Source organism: Liolophura sinensis, chromosome 6 (assembly GCF_032854445.1).
Source record: "Liolophura sinensis isolate JHLJ2023 chromosome 6, CUHK_Ljap_v2, whole genome shotgun sequence".
Taxonomy (NCBI): Eukaryota; Metazoa; Mollusca; class Polyplacophora; order Chitonida; family Chitonidae; genus Liolophura; species Liolophura sinensis.
The window spans coordinates 47,262,652-47,286,502 of NC_088300.1; the positions used below are offsets into that span (position 1 = coordinate 47,262,652).

Consider the following 23,851-nt stretch of genomic DNA (forward strand, 5'->3'; position numbering starts at 1 on the left):
AAATTAATATTACCATACTGAATGATTTTTCTTAGATACCGGTATTTGTTATTGAAACTGAGCTTGTGTTTTTAATCCTTTTTTTTAAATTTCAACTTGTCCTATTAAGTGCAATTTTTAAAGAGAATTCAGTGGTAAAAATATTACTTTTGGTGTTTTGATATCTTACCATGAATAAACCAACCCTTTTAAGGCCAGTTTAACTCAGAATCTGAACAAATGAACTCGTGCACAAACAATTTTAGGTCACTGCGGTGGTTATTTTGGCCTTTATTTTTTATTTAGGCATTCAAATCAATGCTTGTCTTTGAATACCACTATATGACAAAGTATGACAAATGAAAAAGGAATTCTATAGCTGGTCATGAATGTACTGCTGTTGTTGTTTTAAAGTGTTATAAGGATACCATCACAGATTGGTGCAAGAGCTGCTTTAGTAGTTAACATCATCACCTGTTTGTAGTAAGTGTCTTGTCATGAAATAGGTAATCTTTAACTGATTATTCATATAGTTCTCTTTAATGTGTCAAAATGGAATCCTTATAAAGCATAAGAAGCCTCTGTAAAATTTATGACAATAAATTTCTTCACCATGATTTTGTTTTTAGTTTTTTATTACTTTTTACTGGGCGTGAATTGGTGTTTTGTACAGTGAAGAATTTTTTTTTAGAAAAATGTATTTGATTGGTTGAGTGGTTCACATTTGAATTGCTTGACTGAAGGGTGTTGTGGCCCTTGAAGTAGATGATTGTCATGGTGTAACCTGTGCATTTAACCTTTTGTTGACCTCATTTAATGTAAAATCTGAAACTAATCCTATTTTCAAGTAATTAGGTTTGGGTTGACCTGGGATGGGTTGGGGTTACAGTCTTCATGAGAATAGATTCCAACAGTCCAGGAAACCAAAACAGAGGCAAGTCCATTAGGGGGAAGGGGTTGCAAGTGGTCAGCCTGGAAGTCTCTATGTTTTATCTGAAGGGGTGATAATGTTTAGATTGGTCTTCATTACAGTTGAATGGCACTGCCAGTCTGCAGGAAGGACACATTAGATTCATTTCTTATTCTTATTCGTACTCTTGAGTACGGCGTAAAACACTAATCAAATAAATAAATAAATAAACAGATTCATTTCTGTGTCAGAAATTTCTGTCAGTGTTATTAAAATAAATGAAGTGAAATTTGGTACTCATACACATGTATCATGATAACATCAGCATATCTTTCTAACAGTTTTCCTTGAAATTCTACATATGCACACAAGTATTTTCTTTGTTTAATAATAACTTGCCTTTGTGGTAAACACATGGCTCTTTAAAAAAAATTGTAATAACTGGATGGAATTAATAATTACAGTATTGCTACCCTACCACTTATGGTGTCATAGAATCTGATGTTTTTGTACGGCTGAAAAAGGAAAATGTGTATATTAGTTGGTGGATTTCGTAATGAGTTAATGAGTGGTGGTTTACATCAAGTGAGCAACATTTCTGCCCTGTTTATGGAAAACCTTGAAATAGTGACCTTTTCTGTGATTTTATAATACATTTTTGTGAACAGCAAAATTGTGTTAGTAACAAACATCAAGGATGTAAAAAAAAATAGCTGTTGGAAAACTTTCATCTCTTCATTCCATTGCATTTGAAAACTTCAAGGTTGGCATCAGGAAGTCCACATGGGTTTTTCCTCCCTACAGCAGGTAGACATTACAGAACTTTGCCCTAGGGAGTTGTTCAGGCACATAACTATATAACATGTAAGATAAATGTTATTGTCTGCCATGGTTGATGACAAGGCCATTTTGTCCATACTGCATTCTACTCCACTCAACTAATTCTGTGGCGAAGAATTTGAGGTAACAATGGAGTACATACCCCAACTTGGTAAAGGAACTTCAGTGTTGAAAATGATGATGGTATGTTCAGATCTTAATTTGGAATGACACAAATGCTTCAGGTCACCAGAATTATTGACCATTTTATCTGTTGACAATTTCTGACTCAAAATCATACATATGTATTATTTTTGGCAGTTAATTGTTACCAGCAATGGCTTTGTTCTGCTGTCAGTAGCTGGACATAGATAATTTTCTTTATTTGTCAGTGGCTCACTCAAATCTCAGTCTCAAATTGCCTAGTCATTGGAAGGCTTCAGAACTCAACATGTACATGCGAAAAGATTCATGAAGATGAATTATTATAGCCTAAAATGTACGAGTTACCAGTTTAGGCATTTGATGTCAAGGTTAATATGTACCCAGACACATGTGCCCAGACACATGTACCCATACACATGTACCCAGACACATGTACCCAGACACATGTACCCATGTACATGTACCCAGACACATGTACCCAGACACATGTGCCCAGACACATGTACCCAGACACATGTACCCAGACACATGTACCCATGTACATGTACCCAGACACATGTACCCAGACACATGTACCCATACACATGTACCCAGACACATGTACCCATGTACATGTACCCAGACACATGTACCCAGACACATGTGCCCAGACACATGTACCCATACACATGTACCCAGACACATGTACCCAGACACATGTACCCATGTACATGTACCCAGACACATGTACCCAGACACATGTACCCAGACACATGTACCCATACACATGTACCTAGACACATGTACATGTATTTGTGAATTTTTACAAAAACTCGAATGTCTAAATGTCAAATGTAAATTTCACTTTCAGGAAGCAGATTTAGAAAATAGTTCCAAAATATATATCTGTCTGTTAGCTAATACATGTTATTGATCTGGATTATATTGGTTTCCCAGTTTTTCCAGATTTCCTATGCTTTTGTCGATAAACCCTAATGTAGTACACTTATATTGTGATCTCATCTGATTGCTTGCCTACACCAAGCAATTATTGCCAAATGCTACAATAAAACCTGACAGTTATTGACTCCGGTGATTTCTGATATTTGGGCCAAGCCAGCAGTTCCCAGTCTAGGACTTGACATAGATGAACATAGACATCAGAGCTATTTCCAGAACAGTTTCAGCTGTGGCTAGTCTCGAGAAACTCTACCATTCCGGCCTCTCCCATCCTTTCATCTGTGCTTAGAGGAGCTTGCTTGAATCGCAGTGGTCTTGTGGTCCGCGCCGATTGTTCCGGCCCAGCCGTTAAGAGTTGGACGCGCTCTCCGCAGATTAACTCAGACTGACCGTTGGCAGGTAGATTTCTTCATTACCATCATTACACATCAAATGGGGGCCGATCTTGAAGACCTTCCTGGCATGGAGTGCTGAACCGCCACTCACTAATTTACCATAAGTGTTGCCATTTTTGATGAAGGAGCAAGAGTAATTTTGCTACCATCTGCCAAAGTCTATATCTATTGCCTTCTGTCTAAGGGATTTGTCATTTGATTTAAATATGTAGTCTGCATGAACTCTGCCGCTTATAATTGTCTTCTTGGTTGTTGCCAGTTTATTTACAAAATAGAGAAGTCAAAAAGATTCAAAATTTCTATTTAACTGTTGGTAAGATTATATTGAAATAAAACAAGAAACAAAAAAGACCTGAATATTTTTTTATTTTGATTTTTAGCATCTGTAAAGATTGACCTAATTGTGTCAGAAATTTTAAATGTGCTGATTGTTGTGTAATTTTACTATTGTGTGAAGTTTCATTCCCTGAGGCAATGGTAATATTGTGCAAGGAGTAACTGTGGTATCTGTTCTGACTAATGCTGTGTGGCTTATATTATAAGATGCAATATTTGACATCATTCATAAATGTCCCATGTACAGTTTGACCCCTTTACCAAAAATTGGCTTGAAAGAAGATTGGAAGTTGATTGTGCATCCTCATGCAAAAATTGTTAAAAAATTTGAAAATTAGTAGTGAAGTGCAAGGAAACAAAAACAACCAACTTGAAAGTGCTATCTATTTGTAGGATTATTTTTCATAATTCTGTGGAAAGATTAAAACTCAACTTTCATGGGTAAAGGATACAGGAAACTTCTTTTTGTTTCTCAATTTGCAGTTTAGAAGTTGTCCTAACATAAAAGTATATAAAAGCTTATCAGCTTTCTTCTCAAGATGTAAAAATTATATTAAACTACAGTTTTTTGAAGGCCCAGCATTTAATCTGGAAATTAAATAGCCAGGGGCTACTTTCGCAAAACTTTGTAAATCAACTTTTGTCGCCTTATGGCACTATAATCTAGATAATGTCTTTTATGAAAAAAAGTTATGTGTAATTTGACTTAAAAAGTTTTCTGAAAGGGTCCGCTGCATTGGTGACATCAAGAATGATAGGTGCAAAAACAACTCTTTTGGGGCAAGTACTATTGGTCCCTGCCCCAATTGATGACGTCATGTCCGAAAATTTATGACCATTGATTGAAAATAAGCATAAAACAGAGGGCTTATTGAGAGATGGTTATGAAATGAAATTTTTTACTCATTTATTTATTGTTTTAGCATGACTTCCATTTCCCTTAAAACAGTAATCTTCGTTTTAGAGTTCCTTTTCATGCCTCGCTTAACCTTGATCACATAACACAGTTTCTTATTAAAAAAAAGATTGATAATTACATTTAAAACCTACAGGTGAACTTTTAAATTTGAGCTTTTTAGCATTGGAGGTGCTTAGTGGAGTAGTCAGTTTGTAATATTGGAAGACTTTTTTGTTATACTGTACAAATGTATTTGAGCTTCTCTGCTTGGACTAGTCATTTTGCCAAATTCGGAGATCATGGAAAGGTGTTTTTGTTTCATCACTAAGGGTAATATTTTATTACATTTATTTGGCTCTAAAATGTACTTTTTTAGTACATGTAGATTTTTTTCTGTCAAAGGTTATTTCCACATTGACAAAGATTATATATTCTTGCTATGCAAGGCCAGATGAATCATGAACGTTAAATCACCTAATTATCTTAAGGCAATATTGAAACCTGCTACTAGTAACGTTTGGTCATGATTGTTATATTTAAACTGTAACTTTTCTTCTGATAAGTTTCAATCATTGTCTGGTGTATCAAAATCTGTTATCTTTGACACTAGTGATTTCCCCTTGACCCACTGTCATTTGGTATGCTGCTACTGTTTCTTCTCGCTCCAGTCCATCTTCGTACGCTGTACAACATTCTTGTCGTATTTCACGCTATAATTAAGATGGTGGCAGACATGGCCCACGTGGCACGGCTTGCTAAGTTTGCGGCCCCTTCCCCAGCAACAGCTGTCATCCGTAGCTGAGATTGCAGAAATCCTCTGATCAATAGTAAGGAGCGATTTTTTCTCCCTTCAGAAATGCCAGTTTGCGAAAATTGATCGGTGGATTGTTTACATTTAGCATTACCTACATAGGGGAGCCACAAGAGTTTGAGGTTTGCCCAGCCACTGTTCACATATTTACACACACAAGTGCTCTTGTCTTTTTCCTCCATTCTCCAAGCTTTGTCATCGTAAAACAAAAGAGAAAATGGTAAAAACGGGATACATGTGGAAAATAAAAGATAGGATTTTGTGTGTGTACCTTTCATGTTGTGGGTTGATGTATGAGAAAGATGGGAAACCCAGTCATAATGGATGGATATGGGATTGCGTATGTCAGCTACATACACAGCATCAGGTACACCACAAAATCTCCGGGACTGCGTAGGCCTCACAAGTTCACGTGCTTTTGCAAAATTCAAATACTGGTACTCCCAGTAATCGTTTTAAGAAACATACAAAAAAAAGGACAAAAAAAAAAAAAAAAAAGATATATATTAAAAAATTTTAGGTTTAGGATTATTGTATCATTGATGCTTTTGCAAATCCATGTTAATTAAATAAGACAATAGAATAAAGTACATTACAGGTGAAAGTCCATTAAATACTGCCCAGGAAAATAGTTCAGTTTGTTTTATTTTATTTTTTGTCCAGCTAAAATGAGTTTAAAACAGATTCTACAGTGCTCTGTAGTGACTCAGAGAGTGTCAGTGATGTCACATCCAGATTTTTTTGTATGAAATGGTTGGTTTTGAGAACCATTTGGCAAATGCACTCATAGATTGCTATACATGATCAGAAAAGGCTACTGTTGAGTCCAAAATGTCAGATGCATCTTAAAAAACTTTTGAGAAGAAAGGAAAATTGAACTTTCTGGACAGTGTTTAATGGTTTTTCATCTGACCCATAAAAAAAGTCAGTTTGTTTGTTTATAATTGTGTAATGACTGACTGCAGCTCACTGTCTTTCAGACCTATATATTACCCAATCTCCACGAGGAAGTTTAGTGCTTCAAACAAACATTACTCAGATTTATTGTCAAAATACACATGATGTCTATGATCAATACCTGTACAGTTCTTTTGTTCAACTCCTTGGATGAACTTGTGGAAATTAATTGTTCTTTAACATGGAAATCATCTTAACTTAGAGTTTTAATACATTTGATAAGGTGATCAAGATCATGCTTAACTAAATTTTCAACCTCGAAATTGATTCAACAGTCCTAAATTTAATACAAGTACACATACCCTATTTCCTCAAGCTTTTCGCACATGAAAATGCATCTTTCAGTGCAATTTATGCACCTTAATAATTAGATTTTGGATACAAGTCTATCAGTCTAAAAAGAATAAAACCTTCAGAATATGCTTGAATAAACATGTTGCAAACATGCGAAAAGGTTGAAGAATTATAGTACAAAAAAAAAACGTTTTACTTTCTGAAATTTACTGATTTCAGACACTTTTTTTTTGTTCATTACAAGGGGTCTATTTTATTACCACTCTACAAATTAAGTATGGTACTGAATGGATTTATTGAATTATATTGAAATAAACAACACTTCAGAGGGTGTACATAAAAGAAACCATTTTGTTCAGTCCTGGTTATAGTTAATTGGAGGACTATAAAAATGAAGCTCTGAAGATGCCATTGGATGAGATGTGAAGGACATGGACAAGTCATTCGGTACCCAGACTGCTTGATTTCTGTGAAGGGTGTACATTCAATTCTTCGCAGTTAATCTTAAGGGCTGTAAGTGGAGGGGCAGTTTCCGTGCTATAATTGTCAGGTTAATTAGATGGGACAGCTTGTGAGGTTTAGGTGAGCGTTTAGCGCACAAAGATCACGGGCAGGTCAATTGACCTCTGATCAGGCTGGACATTGATCGCTATTGATTGGTCGTTTACAAGAGACGATTATCTACACCTCTGATTTGATTGGTGCCAAAGGTTCGGCCAGTTCAAGCCAACCCCATCTATTGTCTGACCATAGACCAGCTAATTATGGCAGCAAGAAAGTATGATGGGCCATAATGGCATTTGACCATTCTCTTCGTCCAATTCCATGAGTATGGATCCATATATGGCTTGCAGTGGCATTTGATTGGATGATTGTTTTGACACGCTTCGCGGTAAAGTCACAAGAGATGTTGATAGCAGACACACCTTTCTGACCAAAAGGAAGTTTTTTACCCAGAATTAAGTAAGCCATCTCATTCCAATATACACGGAAGCTTTGATCTCTTAGGGCCCTTTTCAATTTCAAAAGATGAAGAAGAATATGTAATGAAGGCATTCACCAGGAAATCCGCTCTTGAACTTCCTATAAGAGTTGACAACATTCCTGTAGTTGAAGGTCATATGAAGGACATTTTCAAAGTGCTGTCGATTTACTTTGGGGGAGAAATCCCTTTAATCTTCACATCTAAGTTATGAAACTTCACAGGCCAAGCTCATTAAACCAGTTTTTGTCAGGAATAAAGTTTGGTATGTTGTTGATGATATATTTGTGGGTAAGGCAGAGAGTTTGATTGCAGGTATATTCTGATCATTGCTTCTCAACTCTCCTTCCACCTGGTCCGGGGAATCAACAAAAGCGGAGTCAATTATGTGGAGATGGAGCCACCTTAGGCCCTAATGGTATAAACCCACTGATTGGTTTAATTACTGGCCATTCTAACACAAGTAATCAGCACTGGATTACACTGATTGTGGATCTTTTGAACTTACATTAGTGCGGGTAAAATCCAGATGAAACGGCAGTCTCTCTTGTCTGGAGTTCCATTCGAGAGACAGCCTTGTCCTTCCTACAGGGGCAATTTTCAAGGGCCACTTTTGTGTTCAGTTGCATGCTTCCAGCCCAAAATGCCATCCACAGGAAATCTACTTAATTTGGTTCACGGCAAGAAAACAAAACCTCGTGCACAGTGAGCCGGCAGTTAATAGGCTGTTATGACTCGGTGGCATTTAACCCTGGCAGAGCACGGGCATGTTTTACGCTCCCCTGAACATACACGTGAGATGAAAAGACTTGATACATTGTTGATCGTTGTCAGTATTGTCTTATTCCCAAACTGATGACCCCTTCATTAAAACCTTTCAAACTTGGGTTTACCTTTTGAGGTTATTTTGCTTTAGTGCGCTTGTTTGCTTGTTCAAGACTTACATGTACTGTTTAATATACTTGTGTAAAAATAATATCTGCTTTCATTTCACAGTTGGGGTGAATGTTTATGTGAATGAATTCTTAGATGAATAAATTTTTACAAATAGTTAGATTTCCAAACTGACAAAAGTAAATAAGTTATATACATGTAATTTATGCTGCCTGAAATTAAGCAATCAATTTACTTTACCTGCATATATATTAATACTTCTGTTGTGGAGATTTGGTAGAATCATGTAGTTGATTAAATGGGAATTATATTTATTGTGCAAGAAAATGGTTTTTATAAAAAAAATGGTGCATCTGTTTAAATGTGTTTGAATAAAAAAAAATTAAAATAAAAAAATGGGAAAACATTTGAGCCTCAGAATATGTGTTTGTGCACCTTTAACAAATGACATGAATATAGGGCAGAATTTATGTTCCTTTAAAAGATTTCATATTATAACTTTTGCTGATAGAGTATTTACACACCTGGAGAAGATTGTACTGTTTCCATGGTAATACTGGCTTGAATATTGTAATGTTGAGCTGAGCATGACTTGTCGCGTCTTTCAGGAACTTAGTGTACATGGTATTTGAATAAATTGGGTATCTGTAAGAATAATAGATTTAATTACATCACTTAGAAATACAAAAATTTAAATTAAACTAGTTTTATGTATTCTTGTACATGCTTTGTTCAAATCTGGTGTTTCATCTGCATGTTTTTGATCATGTTTTTTTTTTATTTCACAAAGAATAAGGAGAGCAAGCACATCTAGGATACACATTAGCAGGTACAAATGCCTAAGTATTTTTGATAATTTTAGTCACTAAAGTGCTTGTTTTACACCTGTAAATTTGAGGAAACATGTTTTGGTAAAAAAAGATACATGTATTTACTTGAATTGTATTGCCTTATAGAAGACGTACTTACATGTTGCTGATGAGATGAGAGTGTGGTGTAATTAAATTTTAGGATAGGTCCATAATTTAGGTAGCAGGCCAATTATTTAACTAGTTGCCACAAATTTTAGGCAAAACTGTCTGTAAAATTTAAATTATTTAAACTATAGTGACTGTAGTGAATATAAATTTATGCATTAAATGTTAATATATGTACTTATTTTTCTGGAAAAAAATTGTTGGAAATCGAGCGTGCTCTTTTTTTGGCAAATGTTAATGATTTATGCTTGTCAAGATGTCTGTTTTATTTCTTATTTCGGACGAAAGCTCAAGAAGAGCGAAACATTTGCTGATAGTTTAGTGATTCTCTTTTAAAACAGTGATGTAAGTGACACCACAGGCTGAGAAGTCAGAATGTAAACAAGGAGGCAAACCAGACATAACTGATCAATGAGCTTCACAAACCTTATCAATTAACATCATTATTGGCTCATCTGCTTTCATGGTGCTCCAGTTTGATTGTTGATCACAGATAGATCTTCCTATTACATGCTTGATGGTTTGATTGATTGTTTTTTATTGATTGGTTTTGTCTGGGTTAGGGATTGGCATGGCTGGCGGCTTGCACTCATTCAGGCGTATCTGTTACGACATTGCGTTATGTATTATGTATTGTTAACTACAGTGGATGTGCGTAACGTGTAACTGAACATGTTTGCGTGAATTTGATGTGAAATTAGGTTATTTAAACCAGAGATATTGACAGTGATATTAGTGAAAAGCAAGGTGTCCATTAGGCCTGACATACTCAATTATGTTACCTAATTCATTGCATGTTCTGGTCATTGTGAATCTTAAATGGTTGTTTCACATAATCAAATTAGCTATATCTCTTTTAATATTATACTGTTTCAGATAAAAGTTGTATTTGTTAAATTTTATTAATATTTATTATACTTTTTAATAACAATTAGTATAAACATAAACATTAAAATTTCAATTAATTTAAATCTACATAGGTAGCATTATATGTACCTGTAGGCATGTCCTGATATGTTTTTTCTGTAAGTAATGATTTTAATTACAAGGTACTGTATTTTCCTGAAGTTTATCTTTTTACAGTTGATAGATGACACATTTTGCTCAATTCTGATTGTTTCAAAGACTTTATAAAGCCTCCAAAGACGAGTTTTTTGTTTAAGTTTAATTAATTGTTATCAGAGAAACTTGCACTTGGAGTTCATGTTAAGACCTTTATGTACCTCTGAAAGTGAATTTTTACCTGTCAAACAGGTGAAATACAGTAAACTAAAAAAATCAGTAATTATCTTCACATACACTTTTGCAAACAGCATCAGGAGACACATATACCCGTTATTTTTTAATCTGATTTTATTTTAGAATATTTTGGACCATATTGTGGGTGTAGGTATTATCACTATAATCTAACCATGTTACGGTTCTTTACGATTAATCTGATCGCACTCTAGCTCTAATGCTCCTCCAAGTACATTGTGAGGTTGGCCATTCTCTGCCTTCTGAATACCACATCCTAGACAGTTTTAGTATACGCTGGCATTCACATGGTGTGTAGATGTTAGGAATCGGCGTGGTAACAGCCACAAAGCCGCTTCGTAAAGGAGTCCACCATTCTCTGCAGTAACAAAAGCAGCACTCACGCGCAGGATGCAGCAGTATGATTACGGATGCGGAAGCACCTAATGGATTTCCTCTTGTGGCGTGATTGACAGTGTCGATGGAGAGAAAGCCCCACGCTACACCAGCTTACCTGCCAATGTACCTGCGGGAAAGTATTAAGCTTTTCTCTGCGTTCTTTTTTCCCTGCTCACCTTTTCAGACAGTAAAAGGCCGATAAAAGAATGAGATTCATTTACCTGGAAGGTAGATTGCTAAGAGCTTTATTATGAAACTGTTGAAGGTGATACTGTATATGTGTGGAGTGATGAGCCCTGGCCCAGGTATAATGCTGAATTAACACCTAGAGAGGTGTGTGAGATTCTCAGGTGGGAGAAGTTAACCTGGTGCATACGTGTTGACAAATGATGCAGAACTGAAGGGCAGGACCCCAAGCTTCATTTAGAATTACACCATTTGCATACCTCAAAAAAGCACCGGTGCAGAAACATGGCACATTTTGAGTTAAAAATAAAACATGGTTGAATGGGATATAATTTAAGATGCAATTTCTCCTCATGCGAATATGTCTGTGTGTGCAGCCTTCAGGCTTTGACAGGTTTGCATCTATTCGTTAATAGCCTCAGAACATTAATAGATTCACAAATAAAGAGCATGTTGATAGCAGTTTGTATAAAAGAATCAGTGGAAAATACATGTCTGCTCATAAAAACTAATGCTGTTCTCAGGGTTTTTTGCTTAATTAATTGTATGTATAAACAGCTTTATTGGGAAATCTATTTAGAGAAATTGAATTTCTCTTCTGATTGATTAAAAGTGGCCTGTCAGATGTTTGTCTGTGGAGATTACCTTATCTAGTAGAGACGTTTCTGTCATGGATTTCGTGGATACCAAGTCTTCCCACAATGCTCTGAGCAAAACGTCAGCTTTGCCGAAGATTTAGGCTGTAAAGTTCCCATTACAATAGATGTGTATTTGAGCTCTCAACTGCTGACATATTGATTGAGGGTACGCCTGGGAAGGTATAATTGCGCAAATGATGGCAGGAAAAAATTGCCGCAAACGGCTGGTAATTGTTAACTTTGGCAGTAGAGAAGTCAGTGAGGAGTATTTAGTGTGTGATTGGCCCAAGGTTAGCAAGTCTTGACAGGCTTCATATTAAAGATAATAGGAAAATCATTTTATTATCGGGCGCGATCTTGAGAGACCTCTACTAGTCTTATTATCCATATTGAGCGACCTTTCTGTTCCTTCTGTAAACACTCCTGAGTTCGCCAAAGAAAGAAAGAAAGAAAATATGCAAAAAAAAAAAAAAAACGGAAGATTTCTTCTTTGTCTCTTTACATCACCTACTTAGCACTTATTAAAACTGTTGAAAACGTTTTTTTTTTTTTTTTCGAATTTCATTTTAAAGTGTGAAAAGAGATGTATTGCTTGTAATCCTTTAATAAAAAAACTCACTGCTTTCTTCAGAATCGTGCAAGTATTAAAATTCAAAGTGTACAATATATTAACTATTTACCCGTGTCATATGTCCATTTTCTATTCATTGTTTGGTATGCTCATTTAATTTATTGTACGTGTGCAAGCTTAAAGTTTAAGACAGCACCTGTTTATTGTTTATTTTCAATGAAAGACAACTATCCAAAGTATCTTAAACCAACATTTTTTACAACTTGTTAAGATTTTAATGAAACTTGATTTTGACAGAGCAGTATTATGTCACTTTCATTCTAGCTTTTTAATATTGGAGGTGCTTTCCGTATTATCGGCACAGCAGTACTTGGCAGAAAACAGTTGTGGATGTTGGCAATGGAACCCAAAGTGACCGACCATGTATTAATGCTTCGCGGAAATTAGACACATATTATTTCTTCCACCGCTTGGACTGTTTAACAGTGGTCTAGTACATTTGAATGTCTGTTGACTACCTGCGGATGTTTGTGGTTTTCTCCTGGCTCTACTTGGTTTTCTCTCATCATAATGTTAGCTGCAGTGAGTTAGACACAATATTCTTTAGTAAGCCGTAATGGAGAAAAACTCTCAATCAAATAAAGAAATAAAAAAAAAACTGTTATACAGTAGGTCTGCTACTATTTACAAGGATCGCCAGCGCAATATCTGCGCATTTGCTGCAATTGTGAATTCCTCAGTTGCAATGTACAGTAGAATGTATGGCCACTGCGGCCGAGGGTTCTACCTGCTGGTCAGGCCCTGCAACCCAGTTCAAATCATTTGAAGATGATTCCTGTTTCAGATCACCGTCTCCGGAGGGGTTATAATGGCGACTTTACCCCTTTAATACTAGATGTTTAGAAAATTACAAAACAGCATTGTTGTACGCTTGGTTTCATGCCAAATTTTTAAATTATCAAAACAAATCTAAGCCCAATTTATGGCTAATGACATAGTCCTACACATTCAACTGTGGCAGCCATTGGCCGTCAGATAGGTGAGATAGAATTGATATTCTTATCAAAACTTACTAGTATAGCTTTGCGATTAATTACCATTAAATCAGTGTTAGATCAAGATGTGACAGCAAGGTTACTTTTATGGATCAAGAATTGTTTCAACTCTCATTTTATATAAAAGTGCATGGTTGGTAGATTGTAAGATCAGCTTTGTTGCTGACCTAATTATGATGGACTCAGAGACCACCTCAGTTACAACACAGAGAACAAACTAGAACAAAAACATCCCCGATCTGCAAGAAAAGATAAATAAGCCAAATTAAAATTCTGCAGTGGTGTTAATTGGTATGTCACAGAAGGAGTCGATACAGTTAATTCACAAGCTGAATAATGGTTTGTGTTGTATTTTTGTACACATCGACTTCTAATCAAGTCTTTTCCGCACCATCCTTCAACCTGACTGTCACTTAAGTGTAGTATTTTTGAATTTAAAGTTCATAGAGTAAGTGAACAATAAAGTAATAATAATGTTCCACAACGTGATATGATATACTTATCGTCACGATTGTCACTTAGTCAGCATTAAGTGTAAATACACAACTGTCACATCCCGCAAGAAGTTTGTTCCTGGATCGCTAACTGATTGCCCCATGTGTCTTTCAAACAATGCTGTGAACAAGTTGACATACAGACGGACCAATTGACAGGATGATTTTATAGAGCTATTTACATGTAGTTTCTGCATATAAAAGAAGATCCCATGTACTTTTCTTCTGCCACCAGTATAGTACTAAATCCCAAACCCTCCTCTATAAATTGTAGAATAAGGTGCCTGTTCTTATACCATCAGTATGTTTTGATAAAGATATCATATTTGATATGCATGGTCATATTGCTGTCAACCAGGGTCCTACTTAAACTGGCTGTTTCGATCAGATTTCTAGTTTCCATAATAACTGAGGAGAATTGGAAGGTTTGAAAGATGTTAACACAATAATAGTCATACTATTTCACTCAGGGATTCCAAATTTGGTATAGAAGTTCAAATTAAGGAAAGATACATTCTTAGCTAAACTTGGGGTATGTTGATCAGGTGTCTGGTTTCTTTGACAGTAATCTATACAAAATAATCAAATTAAAAATATGAACAAATTGCACTGAAAATTGTTCTTTCATATATGCAAGGTTTAGGAATTTGGGTATTCATTGCATGTTCTCATTGAATGTTCTCATTGATGCTAGTTCTACCTTTCTTCAACCAGTGTTAATAGGTTGTAACACTATTTCTCATTGCAGGTGTGTTGCGAGACGCTGCACGACATTAAGGTTCAGCCAGGATGACGCGACTGTGGTTGTCGCTGACAAATCAGGAGATGTGTTCAGGTTTTCTGTGGACAGACCGCAAGAGGAAGGGGAACTTCTGCTCGGTCACTTGTCCATGGTACTGGACATGGTGAGTACTCTATTTTATGTTCTCATTATCACATTGATTTCCTATTTTAAACATGTTTTCACCATGATACGGTTGCTGTACTGCCAAAATGGCATAAAACCATTTATTCATTTATTCAAACAGCCTTCATTAATTATTCCAAAAGACCAAACATTTTCCAGTTTTATTTTGTTTATACGGCTTGAAACCTGTTAATGGCCTGAGTTCCTCCCACCATGATGTTGGTTGCCATCATATAAGTGAAATATTATTGAGTATGGCATAAAACACCAATCAAGTAAATAAATCAAATATATGGTTGTGCGTTATAAAATGATTAAGTTTCAAATTGGTCTTGTGACAGTAGGTACCACTGGCTCTTCTGGGGCCTATTTCATAAAATTGCAGACCTGGCTGTAGCAGGTTGCAATGCTTTCCTTGTGGAGTTGACCAGACCAGTACTGTGCAAGAGGAAAATCAAAACATAGGACAAATTGAAGAAAATGCATGCCTTAATTAACTTAAGAATAAAGCCTGTGAATTGCTAACATTTTTCTCTCTATGTGCATTTAAGCTCTGAATTAATGTAGAACAGCAGGTCGACGGCCATTTTAGAGCAGGATTAGACAAATCCCAATTCCTCTGTCAAACGTGTATAAAATTAATTACTGGTGATTGGCAGTTGGTGGTTTTAATTGAAGCAATGAAAGTGAGATTAGAACAGGCTAAGACCTATCCTACCAGGAAGGATATAATTGGAAGAGACCGGAAAGGATCTGACTCCAGCTCTGAAGCACTGTTCCCCTCTCATCCCTCCATGTTTGCTTTGGCATCTTTGGCCTGATTTTCAGATACTGATACGAGACGATAAGTTTATGGTAACTTGTGACCGAGACGAGAAGGTTCGCATCAGCCATTTCCCCAATGCTTACAACATCCACACCTACTGTCTTGGACACACAGAGTAGGTATTACTGTAGTGTGAGCAGCTGTTGTACTGGGTAAACATCTTCATAGGCCCAAGGCCCAGTGGTTGTGGGGCTTCTGAACTAAGGCACCCACATCAGCTGTGCAGCCAGGTCAAGTTGTGAACTGTTACACAGTAGATCTTAGAAATATAGTGTTTTCATTGGATGATAAGATAAGGGTTCCAGTGAAGGTAAAGATTCAGATAAAATTCACCCCACATTTGCTCAATTCAGCATGGTTGTCATTTTTTAATACATCAGTTTTTTTATAATTTGCCTTAAACATTACCCATACTAGACTGAATTTGTTTTTTGCAATTTTCTCATCCAAAGATGTAAATTATTTGCAAGTAGGTGTTTTCTGGCATTTGCTACTGGGTTTAAGTTTCAAGAACATTGGAGAATTCTGGTTTATTGGAGACAACTTTCTCACAAAATAGCTATTCAATCAGTTTCCAAGACTTCAAAATGTGATACAGTTGACTTGTTTAGCAGTTTGTTAACATCATCCCTATTTTATTGAGGAAAGTATTTTATACAGGTTTAGTCATGAAGTAATTGATACATTCTTTTCATTTTATAATTATGAAATTTACGTTGTTAAAGAATCCAAATTTTATCTTGAAGTGGTGCTGCTCCGTATACTTTTAACATGAAAGGTTGATAAACTTGAAGATTTTATCAGCAGGGAAATATTTGCTGTAATTGTTGACTCAGCTGTTGTCATTTAATGAAATCAGGTAAGTTTTAGAATTACATAAGGAACAAAGTTTAAGAGTGAATGTACCGTATGGCACTATTTTGTGTTGATCAACATTTCATACTGTGAAGGCACTAGTACAAGGCACTAGTGCACACATTTACCTCTGTAAATGATTTACATGTGACCTTATGAAGCTACAACACTTAATTGCCGTTAGAAGGGCAAATTGCCTAAAATTTCACCAAAGACTTAGCTGCACATCTTTGATGGTGTCTGACAGTTGTATTGATCTTACAAAAGTGTTTTGAGGTTTGTTTGGAAAGTAGGGTGATATGCGGTTGGGAATATGTTTCAGCATGAAAAGTAATATTTGCAAAATTTATTGTCATTTACAGAGAAAATGAAAAAGTTTTGGGAAAATGGCTGATGATTTGCAGGGGAGATTCAAACAGCTCACAGTATTTCATGTAACATCGAGATGTAAATGTGACCTTTGACCTGTAAATGATCTACCTGAAGGAGAAAGGATCTAGGAATTTTAATTTAGGATATAATTGCCTGTTTACTTTCCTTGACTAAGGGAAGAGTTGAGTGGCAGTTAGCAAACAGGCTTGTGCTTTTCCTAGGGAGCCATCCTTTGAACAACTTATTGGCTTGACAAGCACACGTGTTTTCTATACGCTTATCAACCACAGCCCTAAAATTTAATTTGAAAAATGTCATGGTGGCAGATGTGGCGTGTTAAGATTGATTATTTGTTTGTAATTGTTAATTTGATAACACTGTCGAATGTCACTCGTGCTGGACACAATTGATGTAATGTTGTTGCATCTACTAGCGTATAATCATGAAAAAGCCTGTCAACGGTTGGCCAGATCTGGTGAGCAGACTGACAGTCACTCTCCCCAGACACTTCAGTTGTAATTGTCAACCAAACAGAACAATTGTTTTAAGGTCGATAATCTGTCATTTCGCTGGATAGTCCGACAGGTGCATTTGTCATTGATTACTTAGATATACATCAGAACATAACCATGTCAACGGCGCTAACAACTCGTGAATTGTCGCTTGACAAAGATCCCAACAATAGCGTTGAAAACTTGTGATACCTTTTACATTTAGATGGTGATGCCTCAACTTCATTATTATTAATTTGTGAATCCTTGCCTCAGATCGGTGGTTATCTCTCATGCCTTGTTTCTTGTGGAAGTTTAATACATTAGTGGTGGTAGAGAGGTCTCACCGAAAGTTCCTTTGTTTACTTCATGAAATAGCACTGTTTGCAACATGATTAGTGAATAGGTCCTTTTTTTGTGAGTCTGATACAAAAGGATTTACGTTTATTGATAAAACATTGTACAGCATTATTGTTAATGTAGGCAACATCTTGTCTAATACAAAACATTAAAACAGTGCAATAAAATGTACAGATATAATCCTCAGGATTTGGTGGTGAATTTCTTTACTAAGGCAGGGAAATAATAGAATATGCTAAGGGCTGGCTAGCATGCCCTCTGAAAATGTTATGATGTGACTAAAAAGGAGCTGTGAAAATCAAATGGATTGATCAAGTCATCTTTTGCTGTTATGTAGAGTATCATACATTGGTTCCTCCCAATTTTAATAAATGGACTTTAAGTACCCTTATTATACATCGGGTGTTGTCTTTTTTTTTTTTTTTTTTTTAACTTGGTTTTTTCTCCAGCAAGTATTGTTTGAACCATTCATGCTACATGGAGACTTAAGACCTCCGTAGACAAATAAGGCCGTTTGCCAAATACGTTTGTGTCCCCAGGGTTGTTTAATCGTAAGTTTTCCTGGGCAGGGATGTAATGTGACAAGTGGGTGGTAATGCTGTGGGCTTGACACATTGGCATACTGCTGTGAGTGTTGTCAGTAGTGTCAGTGTAAACTACTCTGTCCGATTCTGTCCCGCCACATTCACTACGTCTGATTATATTACAAATGTAGAGACAAACACAGGCTTATCCTCAGCGTTTTAGCACTGGTGTGCAATCAGCAATGGTTAATTGACATGTTAAAAATGCTGTGTTTGCAGACGTCTCAAATCGCAATTGTTATCCAAGCATTTGGACTTTTTAGGCCGGTGTCCATTTTATTATTATAATGTGGACCTACTTCAAGCTTTAGTTACATGCTACCACAAGTACTAGATGGAGTGAAATGTGCAGAAATGCTACAGAATCTTGCAAAACTACATAAATGTATTTTCATTTGTGGATTTGGGGATGAGGAAAAGGAAACCAAATTACAAGCAAACCAGTTATTGAAAAACTGAGTCTGTTTCTTTTTTTAAATTTGAGTTGCTTCATTACTTAAATAAGGTTTATTTGACTTTTGGTTTTTTTATTTTCAGATTTGTGTCAAAACTGTTATACATAAAGGAAAAAGATGTGATTGTGTCTGGAGGAGGAGTAAGTACATTATTTATAACACGTTTTATTTAGTTGTTGCAGTTAATTAACTTTGTGTGGTGTACTAATTAATCCATATAAATGTAACTAATTCTAAAGCAATACAGCTTTTGTAAACTGTGATAGTTGTTACAGTTATTACAATTGTTATGTTTTGGTATATTTTGAATTGATGCCTTTAATCTCTGATTCTCATAAATATCACTAATTCTTATATATCATATCTTACATATAAGCCAGTTGTGAAAATGGTGTAAAAATTGATTGAAACTTCATTCAACAGTAATCATGATTTCCCTTAAAGTCCTTCAAATGTGTACAAATATTAGATTGATTAATTTTGTTTACACCTCTACAGATATAAATTTATCAGTGATAAAATAATTTGTATCATGATATACGCTGGCAAACACTATAGTGAATAGTATACTGAACAGGTCTACAAACTAATGAGACAAATAGCAGAAATCCGCCTAGAAATGTGTGTGATTAATAAGGGAGAATCAGAACAGAAAAAAAAACTATCATATAAAGAAACTCCCTCTGAGGATAACCTGGCCCCAGGGTGCCTTAAACTGTCCTGGGAAACCACCCCTCCCTCTCAACCTGGGTCCATCCCATCACCATAGCAACCACACACTTTAGTGTAACCAGATAGCTGTGAGTCAGAAGCCTTGGTGCAGATTGCTTCACTCTTTGGGCTTTGTTTCTTCTATTTGATACATGATACACAGTTTTAGGATGGTGGAGGAGTCCTCTAAAACACCTGCCTAACATACTTAGTAATACACACCTGTACACACTTTATAACCACTAATTTCATTGAAATTTTGACATAAACCAATTACCATAGATTTGGATATTGCTTTGTGTATTTCATATAAAGTGATATGCGAACCCACTTATTCCGTTTGTTTTGTTTTGTGTTCTGCAAGGAAAATATAAATTTCTAAGTGCAGTACTAAATAATTTCCACTTCCATTTCTATTACTAATGATTTTTTTTCTTAAGTTAACAGATTCTTGGAGACAAAGTTATTCATGGTTAAAGCAAGATAATCTTGAACCTCACATCACACCTGTTCAGCGATATATAAACATTTCACTTCCTGAAATGATTTGATCACTTGAAGAGGTGTGATTAATACTATGGCATTTGTGAAGCTTTATCATCAACTGGCATGTCTCAAATTGGCACCCGTTACCTGCAATCACCTATCAAACACACCTGATTAAAGGTGGTTATCAGTTCTTATTGATAAGTGGGGTAAATTTTTTGTAAGTGGAATTATTGATTATTGAAAACAGCATAAAAGGACAAATTTTACCAGCCATGTTTGACTTAAATGTGAGAAAAGAATTCACAAATCGTTCTGGCAGTTTTGGGGATTTACAGTTGTGTTATGACAAATGACGTGGGTGAATAAATAGAATGGGGAAAATTACACGTACATTTTAGCCGAAGAAAAGTGAGTTATTCCACCTCAAACTATAAGCTCCTCTCCGACCATACATGGGAAGGTCTTCCAGCAACCTGTGGATGGTCATGGGTTTCTCCCAGGTTTCGTGCTACCATAATGTTGGCCACGGTCGTATAAGGGAAATATTCTTGAGTAAAATAAATATGTATATCAAACTATAATCAGAGACTCTTTTTCTTGAAAAAGCATAGTCATTTAGAATAGATGAAGAGTACAAGTACATGAAAATGAAATTCTGATAAAAACTTAAATGCTGTGGAAAATAGGATAGCAAAAAAGATGTATGTTAATTGAAAAGTCGGTAATCTTTGAGTGAATTTTAGGAGCTGTTTTTTAGGAAAAGAATAGACTGACTGATCGTGAGAATTGAGAGGCATGTGGCAAGGAACATGAAAGAGAGACAGCCTAACACTGCCAGCTGACACCTGTGACAGTTCAAACCAGTGTGTGTGTGTGTGTGTGCGTGTGCCTACATGGTCAATCCAACCTGTGGAGCGTAGCGCGCTCAAATTTCATAAGCTTTTGTTGGGAGGGCAGCAGATAAAGCTAATTTCCTGGATAGGCATGTTTGTGCTGTATCTGGAGAATATGTGTGTGGAGAGAGGTGTTAAGGGTGGGGGTGGGGGGGGGGGGGAGGGGCTGGGGATGATAGTGTTGGTATAGTTTGTGCATGGAACATACAGCTGTCAGTCCACTGAGCAAACACAATCACCCTCTTCCCCCATTTCTCTGTGTATGCAATGTGACTTTAGCAGCAAAACAGCTGGACAATAATATAGGCTGCATAATGAAAGTCCTTATTTATTCTAATTTTGAAGTTTAATTTCATATGGTTCATATAGCAGTAGGCAGAAAAAAGGGACCCACTGAGATAAAGCTTACAAGAGTTCATATTTGATACTAAAATTTTTTCATTTTAGCATTTGATTTTGAAAGAAAAACTGCTCAGGTTTGTGCCATTTACCGACCACCAGCCAGTTGATTTATGAGCCATGTAAAATTCAACAACGTATCAAAAATCGGGTTGGAAACAGCAAACCGTCTTGTCCCAAAACGCATTCATCTTTCCATTAGGCCACTCGTGTTTAGTCACCTATATACAAATATATTGTTCATTTTAGTGTTTAGCAAGCAGTTTGTCAATAAGTTGTTTAATGAAAATTTCTTTACGCATGCCGAAGGTTTATTGGAAATGGAAGATGACTTCTTATTGTATAGCGTTTAAAAGTAAATTTTCTGAAGTAATAATTTTTTTCTTTAAAATTATCACTACTGACATCACTTTCTGTTTTAGTTTTATAAAAAGCAGTAAAATTATTCACACATGGTGTTCGAGCCACGGTGCCTTCTTTGACGTTCACGATAATTTTTATAATTCACCACCACCACCGCCAATGCGCTGGATAAAAATGGGAGTTGATACAATTCTTACCCATATTAGTAACCTTGCAGTCATATCTCTCTATCACTGATTTAATGGTAGTCGAGCACAGCCATTTTGCCAAGTTTAGATAAGAATATCAATCCTGTCTCTCATGTCTGCTGATAGATCTACTTGACTTAAAATTTTACTCGGACCGGACTAACACCAGGCAGGTAAACATATTTTGCTCCCAGATCAATCCACAAAATATTTATTTAGTGCGTAAAATAGCGACACTGTTGACAACGAAAGACAACGGATAGCGACATGTACTTGAATGTGTAGGCCTATGTCCTACACATTCAAATATGTTTCCATGTTTTAAAATTTGTTAAATCTGAGGTGACCAAAAACCAGGAATCTCCATTTCAGCTGCAGATGTTTTGAACTAGGCCGCAGATCAAACCTTCTGCAATGGCCGTGCATTCTACTGTACATTACACTGAGGAATTAACTGAGGAATTGTAAATGTTAGTAGGTCTATGGTACCAACAGTTGTTTTATCTGTTGGATTGAGAGCTTTACTCTTTTTGGCCCTGCTAAAGAATACTACACTTCTACAGCTGCTGCCAGCATTATGGTGGAAGGAAACCGGGCAGAGCTAAGGTGAAGGCCACAACCATCTGCATGTTCTTGCAGTCGTCCACACGTATGCCTGCACTAATAGTTCAAGTGGTGGAAGAAAAAGAATTATTCTGATGTGTCTAATTTCTGGAAGCATATATAAATGGTTGATCACTTGGGCTTTCATTGCCAATATCCACGGTGAAAACTTTTTTTCCTGACATGTAGGCTACTGCCATGGCGATAATAAGGATAGTTCTTCTAACATTAAAGAGCTAGAGTAAATGTGACGTCACTTTGCTCAGTAATGGCGAGGTATTGAAACCCCGTCAAAATCAAGTTTCACTAATCTTCTGTTTGGTTGAAAAAAAATCAAAGAACATTTAATGTCATTTTATGATACTTTGAATATAGAAAATAATCAGGTGCTGTTTTATACTTAAAGTTTTACTTAGAAAATATGCAGAATTTTGAAGGTTAATGTAAAGCTCTCTTTTATGTCATTCCGTTTTTTTTATGACCTAAAATTATGTTGCTTGATCTACTCAAAGTATCTGAAGTATGAAGTCTAAAGTCAGTAAAGTGTTTATATATTCAAGTGTGTGGAAATTTTGATTCAAACAATGTAATTATTGGAGAGTTGACTTGGTAATGATGGTGTTCATCATTTTCATCTTGTAGGATAAAAATACCAAAGTATAAACTACACACTTGATTTTACCCGATTTGAATTTTGATTCGTTTTGGTTGGGATCATTGCCCTACCTCCAGATCTATTAGAATTTGTCTTTCTCTCTGCTGGAATGAAATATACAATGTCAGCACCTTCAGTTTCATCCGTCGGGAGTCGAAGTTTTTTTGGTGACGGGCAGTCATCAAAAAATTTGGAGTCCTGTAATGAAACAGTTAAGGCCTTTTGGTTTGGTCAAAGGCTTACAGACCCTCTGGATAGAATACTGCCAAAATATTACTGTTTAAAAGATTGTTGGAGCTGGAATAAAGATACCTGTGCTATTTTCTCAGCCATGCAGATTTCCATTTCTGCTTGTTTCCAGGATGGCAGCATCAGATTCTGGACAGTGGATGGTAAACAGTTGCTATGCATCCCAAGACCTGATGAACAACCACCTGGTGGAGGAGATGATGAGAAGGAGAAGATAACTCCAGCTATTAAGTGTTTATGTTACTCTCCAGCTGAGCATTGTCTTCTTGTGGCTTATGATAGGTACAATTCTTTATTATTTGTATCAACTTTTAAAAATAAAATTCCACTTTTTGAACAGACCGTCAAATTCTGCTTTTTGAACAGACCGAAACTTCAGAGCATTTATTTTCGTATGCATTGTTAAATTACGAGGTCTTCACTGGCTGTGAGAGTTAAATCACTGACTCACTGCACACATCAGGCCCTTAATCATTGAGGTCGCGTGTTCAAACCCAGCTTTTGATTCTTCAGCTG

The 23,851-nt window shown here is 36.1% G+C and overlaps 1 protein-coding gene across 1 annotated transcript in view; it reads left to right on the top strand.

Moving 5' to 3' along the window:
• Window positions 1-23,851, top strand: part of LOC135467270 (tRNA (guanine-N(7)-)-methyltransferase non-catalytic subunit wdr4-like) — a 53,152-nt gene that overhangs the window by 27,001 nt on the left and 2,300 nt on the right. Inside the window, exons 4-7 of the mRNA XM_064745038.1 lie at window positions 14,684-14,840; window positions 15,671-15,783; window positions 18,868-18,925; window positions 23,448-23,617. Coding sequence (XP_064601108.1) covers window positions 14,684-14,840; window positions 15,671-15,783; window positions 18,868-18,925; window positions 23,448-23,617 — 498 coding nt within the window. The remainder of the gene's footprint in view (window positions 1-14,683; window positions 14,841-15,670; window positions 15,784-18,867; window positions 18,926-23,447; window positions 23,618-23,851) is intronic.